The 9,925-nt window shown below is 41.1% G+C and overlaps 4 protein-coding genes across 4 annotated transcripts; 1 reads left to right on the top strand and 3 right to left on the bottom strand.

The window, feature by feature from the left end:
- Positions 1-864: 864 nt before the first annotated feature.
- Positions 865-4,566, bottom strand: LOC115633947 (DNA-directed RNA polymerase III subunit RPC2). Its single transcript, XM_030531465.1, has 2 exons — positions 3,651-4,566; positions 865-3,593 (listed from the first exon to the last, which is right to left on the bottom strand). Exons 1-2 carry the CDS (start codon positions 4,531-4,533, stop codon positions 1,063-1,065), a joined length of 3,414 nt encoding a protein of 1,137 aa, XP_030387325.1. The 5' UTR covers positions 4,534-4,566; the 3' UTR covers positions 865-1,062.
- Positions 4,567-4,686: 120 nt separating this feature from the next.
- Positions 4,687-6,237, bottom strand: LOC115632611 (GTP-binding protein 128up). The gene is made up of 5 exons (XM_030529842.1): positions 6,097-6,237; positions 5,879-5,999; positions 5,707-5,813; positions 4,916-5,649; positions 4,687-4,861 (listed from the first exon to the last, which is right to left on the bottom strand). The coding sequence occupies exons 1-5, from the start codon at positions 6,136-6,138 to the stop codon at positions 4,759-4,761; spliced, it is 1,107 nt and encodes a 368-aa protein (XP_030385702.1). The 5' UTR covers positions 6,139-6,237; the 3' UTR covers positions 4,687-4,758.
- Positions 6,238-6,385: 148 nt separating this feature from the next.
- On the top strand, positions 6,386-7,444 carry LOC115634562. The gene is given in 4 exon segments (XM_030532386.1): positions 6,386-6,398; positions 6,464-6,847; positions 7,080-7,220; positions 7,279-7,444. Coding segments are annotated over 4 exon segments (699 nt in total). The 3' UTR covers positions 7,440-7,444.
- Positions 7,445-7,469: 25 nt separating this feature from the next.
- Positions 7,470-9,822, bottom strand: LOC115633723 (ADP-ribosylation factor-like protein 6-interacting protein 6). Its single transcript, XM_030531190.1, has 3 exons — positions 9,384-9,822; positions 8,045-8,267; positions 7,470-7,965 (listed from the first exon to the last, which is right to left on the bottom strand). The coding sequence occupies exons 1-3, from the start codon at positions 9,691-9,693 to the stop codon at positions 7,869-7,871; spliced, it is 630 nt and encodes a 209-aa protein (XP_030387050.1). The 5' UTR covers positions 9,694-9,822; the 3' UTR covers positions 7,470-7,868.
- Between the last annotated feature and the right edge of the window lie 103 nt (positions 9,823-9,925).

Raw genomic sequence — 9,925 nt, 5'->3', positions numbered from 1 at the left:
TTTGAGCTTACACCAAAAGCTGACAACAATGAAATAATATCTAATGGCAAACATTTTATGGAATTTGCGCAATTATAATTGTACTAAGCTGTTTTAACAGTCGTTGCTTGTCCACACTTATAGCCCTCTGTAAGCTTACTTTATCGTGAGAGAAATAACAGTCGTGTCCTTTTCCTTTCAAATCTGCGTTTGTAACTTCATGAATATGTTAAATTCTACGCACATTTCTGTGGGTGTGAAGTGGGTGGCCGACAGAACTGCTGTGTTGGTGGGCGTGGCTGCTCCTTGTTTAGACAGCAAGTTTGGGCCAGACGCTGTTATCAAGCAGGACTTTGAGGCGATAAACTATTTGTAGCATGAAAAGGGGATGTGACGGCGCACATATATTTACAGTGCGCTTCCGTTGTAGCGGACGAGAAGACTAACTAAAAAAATATATTAAACACAGTTGGAAAGTAGATTAAAATATAATTAAATTGTTTCGAGTTGCGACTTTACTTTCTGTTCATAAGAATATGCTAACTCACAAATTACTATAGTTCCTAAAGGGCATATTTAAATACTCCGACTTAGCTACCATTTAAGTAAAATTTAAATATTAACTATCAGCAATAACTGTAACAATTATAAAAGAAAAATTTCCGGTTTAAAAGATCTAACTTTGGCACATAATCCAACCATTTGGTAAGCAATATGATAATCGAAAATATATTGTTTTTTATAATATTCCAAATTTTTAAGAAATCATATCCTCTAAGTTCTTATAGAGGCTGTATTTATAGTTCATAAGAATACAATTTCTAGAAAGGCAGGGAGCATTGATAAAGTTATATCATGACGATAACTAATAAAAATAATTAAATATCGATCTGGTATTCATAGTTTATTATATTTGAATGCTCACTATACACGTAGTCCCTCAACGTTGCATTGAGTTCCAACGTATCTGTCTGTATTTGCGAACACAAGAAAAAAATACAAATAATGTTGAGAGCCCATATACTTGCATAGGGTATAAAAAGCAGAACATGAATAGTCACTTTATTCTTCTTGTCGCACTTATTAATAATTCTCCAACATAAGTTTGGGCACCACATTCATGCTGGTCAGCTCTTGGAAAAGCAGCTTGCAAGCGTAGGGCATAGAAATCTTAGAGACATGTGCCGAGGACTGACAGAAGTGGCACCACGAGCAATAGGCAAGACGCCCACAAGTACGGCATACATCGACCTCAAAGGCATCCGAGGAGATCATAAGACGCTCCATAATTAGCATACTGGCGCCGTAGGATATCAGACAATCCCGTTCCATCTCACCTAAGCGCAAACCGCCCTCGCGACTTCGACCCTGAGTAGGCTGGCGAGTCAGTACAGCCTTGGGACCGCGAGCACGAGCGTGCATCTTGTCCTGCACCATGTGCTTTAGTTTCTGATAGTAGACGGGACCAGAATAAATGTACGCTTCTAGCGGCTCGCCTGTTATACCGGAGTAGAAAATGTCCTTGCCCATGTAATTGAAACCATGGCGGACGAGCTCGTCTTGTACATCCTGTACCTTGGAACCACCGAAGGCGGTACCGTAATGAAACTTCCCTTCCAGCACTCCTGCCTTGCCACCCAACAGCTCCAGTGTTTTTCCCACTGTCATTCGAGAGGGAAAACCATGAGGGTTCATAATCATATCCGGACATATGCCAAAATCGTTAAAAGGCAAATCTTCCTGCTCCACTATGAGACCCGTAACACCTTTCTGGCCATGCCGAGAACTAAATTTATCACCAATTTCCGGGCAACGTGTCTGACGCAGCAGAATCTTTATGAGGAAATCCTCTTCAGCATTCGCTGTCACCATAACACGTTCGATATAACTCGGCTCAGAGCCCTTGTAGCTTATTGGAACCGCCGTATATGGTACCTGTGCATTTTGACCCTCCAGCGGATTTATTGAGGTAACTGCTGGCATTTCCTTGTTTATCATAATCTGTTTGTTGAGCACCTGCTCACCAGGTGCCACAATGCCATCCGTGTCTAGCACATCGTGCTTAAAAATTACTTTATTGGTGAGGGCGTCTTTTACGGGTCCCATGATGCGGTCAAAGGTTTGATTCGCATATCGCTTAACCGTGCACTTTGAATTCTTGTAGACCAGACAGCGTCCGTAACCGCGATCAATGGACGCCTTGTTTAGAATCAATGCATCCTCAATATCATACCCAGAATAGCTCATCACAGCCACCGTGGCATTCTGCCCCGCCGGTACCTTGTCAAAATTAGTCAACTCGATGGTGCGCGACTTCACCATCGGCGCCTGAGGATAGACGAGATTGTACATCAGAGAGTCAATGCGGTTCTTTTGATTATAACCAATCATCCCCATGGCCTGTTTTCCCATAGCACATTGGTAGGTGTTGCGAGGACTTTGATTGTGATGTGGATAGGGCACCAGTCCAGCACAAACGCCCAAGAGAGTGAATGGTTCAATTTCCAGATGTGTGGTATGGGGTTCAATGTGCGCCTCATTCCAAGCTATAAACGAATCATTCTCCTCATTCACATCCAGATACTCGATGAGTCCATCATGCAGAAAATCGTCGAATTTCCGTATGCCTCGCTGTAGTTCATCCAAATGATGCTGTTGCACCAACGGCCGGCCACTGCTCACAATTATATAGGGACGACAGAGCCTTCCTCCGTCTGTATGTATAAAGATGCAACGTTGTGTATACGACGTGTGTATGGATACAAAACTACCCATGCGTCCTTTACGTCGCATGTAACGCAAATTCTGAACCAACTGTCTATGATTTATTGTCAGACCCAAGACATTGCCGTTGATGAAGACGAGAAAGACATGCGGATTGTTTATGGGATTACCGCTGACCTCACGTATATCCTCAACACCAGCGTTGAAAGCTAATATCATCACCGGCCTCTCGTCTACCTCTGTGGTTATGTGCGTCATTAACGCCAGATTCTTAACCAGACCGCAGGCTTCACCTTCGGGCGTGTCTGACGGGCACAACATGCCCCATTGACTGGGTTGTAAGGAGCGTGGGCCCGAAACCTTACGCGTCTTTTCAAACTGTGAATTCACACGTGTCATCATGCCTAGCGCCGAAATATAACTTAGACGGGATAGCACTTGTGTCACACCAGCACGTTCCATTTTGAATCGTTTAATGGTCCAATTGCCTGAACTAATCGCCGACTCCAGGCCAGCTGTAATCTGTGCTGCCCTCATATGTTTCACAACATCGAATTGGGCTGCCTTCACCTTCGGTATATTTTTGTCGGCTATCATCTTAAGCTCCCAGTTCATACGCTTAAACAAATCCTCGAACATGAGTGAGATGAGCGAGCCGGCCAGCTCCAAACGTTTGTTGCCATAATAGTCACGGTCGTCGAAGAGCGTCTTGTCCACCTCGGCAGCCATGACACGGCGAACCATAAGCGACACATAGATGGCTTTCATTTGAAAACTAAAATTGTCCACCGGCACGTGAGCCAAAATGGTGGTGAGCAATAGTTCTCGAGCCTCCTCGGCTGGTGTTTTGGTATTGGCACTCTGAAAACGCTTAACCACCAGCTTGGAACCTACCAAACAAAAACAAAAATAATCGAAAAATGTGTAAAATTACATTATTAACTTACCCATATACTCCAACGCTCGTTGCTGCGTAAATATTTTTAGATTGAATGCCTCCATAAGTGATGCACCGAAACCATTCTGAGCACGTGCATCTAGGCCAATGTGTGCCATAATCTCTTGATCAGACACAATTCCCAATGCCTTGAATATAACCACAATTGGTATGTCATCCACCATGGAGTTGTGTTTCAGATAGTAGCGCCCCTGTTTGCTCAATACCAACGTGCGTGATTTCTTTTCATGTGTGGACGATGTGACCTGACACTGCACAACGCCATTGAAGTCCTCGGTGAGCATTTTATTCCACGATAGCTGCTCCTGTATAAGTATGACTTTCTCTTGGCCACGCACCACGAAATATCCGCCCGGATCTAGTGGGCACTCGTTTAACTTTGATAGCTCAAACTCGGACTTTCCCGTAAGCACGCAATTGGAACAACGAAGCATCAACGGCATGCGTCCAATGACCAGATTGTTTCGCTTAATGCGCTGAGTGCCACGCGTGTACTCAATGTCTACGGTAATGGGGGCCGAATATGTGGTGTCTCTCAGACGGCATTCGTGCGGCGTGGTCGCCTTGGTTATATTGAAGCCATCGTCAATGTCGGGCTTGCCCACACGCACATCCAAGTACTTAACATAGAAGAGCGGATCCGCGTCACTGGTGACCAGCGCATTCGCACGCACTATCTTCTTGATGTCCACATTTATGAAATGATTAAAAGAATCAATGTGCTGTTTTACCAAACCCTTGACCTGCAGAAAGGCCGGCACAAGCTTCCACTTCTCTTCCAAGGGCTTGATTGGTAAGGCCCATTCTTTGGAGTCACTGTGGTCCCACACAGTGGCTTCAACATTTGAGCCACTTTTACCGTGCTCCACCATTTATATTATCCTTTAAACGACGACCACTCCGGGAACTAACAACAGCGTTATTCCACGCCGCTCAACAGCTGTCTGCAGTGTTGTAAAACAATTTTTACGATTGGTCTTTCTCTGCAACAGGTGGCAACGACCAAACTGAGTAAATCATTTAAATAGTGGCGGAACTTTTTTTTATTTAAAACTTGCATAGAAAAAAACCACAATCAAAATGCATAAATTATTATCCTAAACTTTTTTGACAATCTGAACAACATCCTCATCGTTCAGTACATGTTCGATGCCCACTTTCTGCGGTTGATGCTTGACCGAGGAACCCCAGACTAGCGCGCTGTAAATTGCACAAAAGTTAAAAAACAGTTCAGAGATTATTCTTATGACTTACTATTTAAACTCTTTAGCTATGGAGCGATGCAGCTTATTACAAAAGTCTTCAATGCTTGTGCGCTCATTGTGCAACACCACCGGCGAGCTGTAATCAGGCAACTGACCCTTTGGTTTAGTATAGATGCGTATGAGCCTTAGGTACTCCCACATCATTTCCAGCAGGTCGTCAAAGTTCCAATGATGATGAGCTGATATGGGCACGCAATGCGGTATCTTGTAGATGACATCTAATTCCTCAATGGAAATCTGATCAATTTTATTCAGCAGATAAATGCAAGGTATGTATATACGATTGCCCTCAATAACATCGATCAGGTCATCGCTAGTCGCATCGTAACGCAACGTAATATCTGCATTGTGTATCTTATACTCCGATAGAATTGTTTTGACCAAGTCCGTATCCAGCTCCGATTGCGGCACCATGCAATTGAGATTGATTCCACCTTTATCCTTGCGTTTATAATATATATTGGGCGGCTTCTTGTTCAACCGTATACCGAAGCCCTCCAATTCGTGCTCCAGCAGCTTTTTATGGCCCAAAGGCTTTAGGCAATCCAGCACCATGAAGATTAAATTGCAGGTTCGCGCGACTGCTATAACTTGCCGACCTCGACCCTTGCCATCTTTGGCGCCTTCAATAATACCGGGTAAGTCCAGAAGCTGTATCTTGGCGCCTTTGTAAAGAATGCAGCCTGGCACGGTGGTAAGTGTGGTGAACTCGTATGCAGCCACCTGTATACGTTAACGAAAATATTTTATATTCAGACTTATTTTATAAATCCTACTCACCTCCGAGTACACGCCGGCTAAATTCGAAAGTAGCGTTGATTTTCCTACAGACGGAAAACCAACAAACCCGACTCGTGCATCTCCGGTTTTGGCAACTTCGAAGCCGGCTATATAATAGGACAGATAATCAGGTTTCAATATTTAAGCATATACAAAATTTTATATATCTTACCTTCACCGGTACCGCCACCACCACCCTTGGGGGAAATTAGCTCGCGTCGTAATTTAGCGAGCTTAGCTTTCAACAGACCCAAATGTGCCGATGTAGCCTTGTTCTTTTGCGTGCGTGCCATCTGTGATGTTCATTCGGGGCGACGAAAAGAGGGCCAATTGGAGAATCGAAGACAGGTTAGTTTTCGTTAAGAGACTCCATTGCACTGCGCCGCTTACCTCAGACTCAATAGCCGCAATTTTTTCCAAAATCGTACTCATTTTAGCAACGTGAGTTAATTAATTATAAGAAATATAGAAACAAGTTTTATTATTTACAAAATTTGTATAAAAACGAAAATAGGCTCGCGTGGACGGCGAGTGTAGCCGACTTGGTATTATCAAAAAAAAATCGACCTATCGAAAAAGTTGAATTGATGATAGGTAGCACTACTGTAAGACTGCCAAACGTGAATGGCACATTTCAATGATTGGTTGCACTTTTTACTTCCGTTACTATTCTGTGAAAATGTTTGCCAAAGGTAAAATATTATTAAGAAATATACATATTTTTTATTTCAATATATATAAATCGTTTAAACTACAGCCAAGCCCAGTAACTCCCTTGCAAATACTCGCTATAAGTTTCAATCCCAGATTGGAAACTGCAGCTTTAACACAGCCTCCGGACTGCTCCGCAAAACCGGCAGCCAGTTAAGACAGACGAAGCTCTGCTTAAATAACGCTGAGAAAAAGCTTACGTACACAGGATTTGTGGATGAAGAGGAATATATGCCCCCTCCGAAAAAACAATCATCCAGAAAATTGAGTCAAACTCTTTGCGTTGCAACAAAAGAAAATGTTTCAGTCTCCGAAGTACCGTTACTTAAAAAACGGGGTCGCAATTTAATTAGTTTGATTGGACGAGTGGACTTTTGCCTTAAAATGCACAAAATGCAGCCAGATTTAAATGCCATTTGGAACGTTTATGGTACGTCTTAAGATATAATAGGTTATACACATTAGGTTATACACATTAACTGGTTAAACTAAACGTTTACCTTAAAAAAAATTAACCTATGATTTATTTATTTTGGATAAATAATAATGCCAGCTACACCGATCATTTATTTTATTTTCTGGCGGTACATACACATACATTTCCTAACCTCCTAAATCAAGTGGCCATGAATGCGCTAATTAATATATTTATTTAATTGTAGGCAAAATTGTACGCATTGTTGAGGGCAAATGGACAGAGCGGATACTTCTTTTGCGCAATGATGGCCAAGGACCCATTTTACAAAGTGTTTTCTATGATTTCGACATTGAGGATCAAGTGAAAACGCTTACAAATGGAAAGTGTAGAACTAACAATTAGATCCCACAAAATTGTTTTAATATGTTATGTTTTGATTACAGGATGTTTTGTACGCATAGTTGGTCGTTTCATTGGCCAGAATCGTATGCACACCTTCCAGGTCGAACAGGTAAGCAATAATGTTTGGCAACAAAACTTTTTGCGTTTGGAGAGTTTGACTTCATATATTTTGATGCAGAATACAAGTAATATACAAAATTAATTTTAGTATGTTCCACATAGTTACAGTTTTGTTTCTGCAGATATTAAATTTTACATAATTTGTACTTTCATCTTACATAAAATATTAGTAATATTAATTTATGAAGAGTGGAATCAATGATGCTATGGATTAGTAGGAATAATTTATGTACTTAATATTAATTAGTTCGCTTTAGTTGCCACAGTTACGTTTTAAATAGCTTCTACTGCTTCTTTTAAATTCATGAAACACTGTATTTAGTTTAACTTAAGGAGCATTGCACAGTTACAAGGACTTCGCAAAAAAAACCAATTACATAAACATAATGTAAAGTAAAACGAATGATGTACATATAGAGAAATTCAGATGCATTGTGCGTTTACCGACTTAAACTCTAATACTGATACAAGAATTGACTAACTGGTTGTAAAAGCCCGCTGGGGAAATAAATTACAAATCCACATACATCAAGAAACCAACGACAAGACCGGCACCCAAGGCACAAATATAGTTCAAATGCAAAGATGAGTTGCGCTGTTGTCGAAAGCTGAAAAAAATTTAAAGAAATCAATAATTGGATAATTTTAATCAATCTGCATAATTTGAAATAAATATTTAATACTTACCGCTGCTTGGAACGTGGCGAGAAAGGTGTGGGTGGACTAACCCCCGGTACTGCACTGTCTAGATAGACCAAAGCGTAGGAGACAATAGCCACAATCAGTCCACAAACTACAGGGCTTATCTTGGAGGGGATTTGATTGTCCTGTGACCATTCTAGAGCGGCGCTCAGCTGCGATTGCACGTAGCTTGTGAGCTGGTGTACACTGCTCGCATTTATATAAGGCACTGTGAATGTTAAGCAATTAATTAACATAGTCGAACATCCTTATAAATCGGACATGCCCAGCTCAACTTTTTTATATCAATAATCAAATCAAAATATCATTTAAATTCGCTAATAACTTTTCTTTTAAATTGACTGATTTGAATGGTATTTGGTATGCGCCACTTTCTATGCGTTCGAAATATCAGATCAAACGCAATATACTCCAAAGAGTAGGGCATAAAAACTAATAAGGGCATAAAAACTAAGTTCTTTCAACTCGAATTGTGTAGGGTAGTGTGACTGCAATACATTTGGTACCTAAAGACAATGCCAAATAAATATGTATTTGATGGTTTTCTATCAACGGCACACGATAAACAAAAGCAAACGATAATGGAGCAATAATAAATTACAACCACATATCAACATACATACGTATGTACATATGTATGTACATACATATATGGAAGGTGCGACTGACTCACCAAATACAGTTATTTATGCATACATACATGCATATGTATGTACTTAAAAATGAAAACCTGACACAATTGTTAGCGCAAATGTTGCAGAAAACTAAAAATGTAACTTAACTGGTCGGTCGTCCGCCCACACGAACAACGTCCCATACGCAGTTCCCGACCCTCGCGTGACGTCGTAGTTAAAATACCGTTAGGTTGAACTCAGAAAATGTAGAAAGAATAAAAGGTAGAGTTCAACACCGATGTACATATTTATGTATGTATGCATGTGCGTAGGTAAACAAGCCTATGGGTAAACAATTGACACAACTAATGGTTCTCTGACAGATTGGTATGCAAATGAGAAGATGTTGCTAAAACAAAATGCGCAACAAGCTATTTAAATGTCTTTATTTAGACGCTTAGCGTATTGCAAGGGGGGTCGAATGGGTGCTGGAATGGCACGAAGGTGAATTGTATGAAAAGCGAATAGCAATATGAGATCATCAGAATTAAAGTTGCCTAATACACAAACAAACAAACAAACTGTAGTTATTTGTTTGCAATGCTATTTATAACACAGGAAGTTCATACCACACACCACAACACATCAATTGAATGTACAAGTGCAACCTTGAATGCGATGCGATGGGAAAATGCCCGAAATCTACTCACTTGCTAGTATTACGCTCTTGAAGCCGATAATCAATATGGCAAACAATAAAAGCAATGTTTTTAAACGCGGATCGAAGGTCGCGACACTGTGCCCGCTGCCAGCAGCTCTACCACCCACACAAATATTGTAGTGCTTTGAAGTGCCAGTGGCCGCTTGTTTGGCTAAATTACAAAAACCGAATGCGTTGTTTTTGTACGGAGTTGATGTGTATAGCCGCCCTGATGTTCCTTTCTGGTCAGCGTTTGTTGTGCGACTGATAATGCCAGCGGCGTCTTCGCAGACAAAGTCTGGTGCAAACGGCTGCGTCATATTATTATTTTTGCTTTTTGGATGGATTATTATTATTGTTTGTAGCGTCTTTCAGTTAGAATGAACGATTTAATGTAACTTTATTTTATAATTATCTTTAATTCACACGGCAAAACACAAAACAAGAGAAATATAAGTGCGACGCGACCCACCCCCATTTCCAATACGAATGGACGGAGCGTTGCCAAGCTGCGTGCGCATGCAGCAGTGGCAACACCAAACTCTGTGTTGC

This window comes from Scaptodrosophila lebanonensis, unplaced genomic scaffold (genome assembly GCF_003285725.1).
Source record: "Scaptodrosophila lebanonensis strain 11010-0011.00,11010-0021.00 unplaced genomic scaffold, SlebRS2 tig00000001-arrow-pilon, whole genome shotgun sequence".
In the NCBI taxonomy this organism is placed as follows: Eukaryota; Metazoa; Arthropoda; class Insecta; order Diptera; family Drosophilidae; genus Scaptodrosophila; species Scaptodrosophila lebanonensis.
Note: the sequence above shows the minus strand (reverse complement) of the source record. Positions and strands in the feature narration are given on the sequence as shown.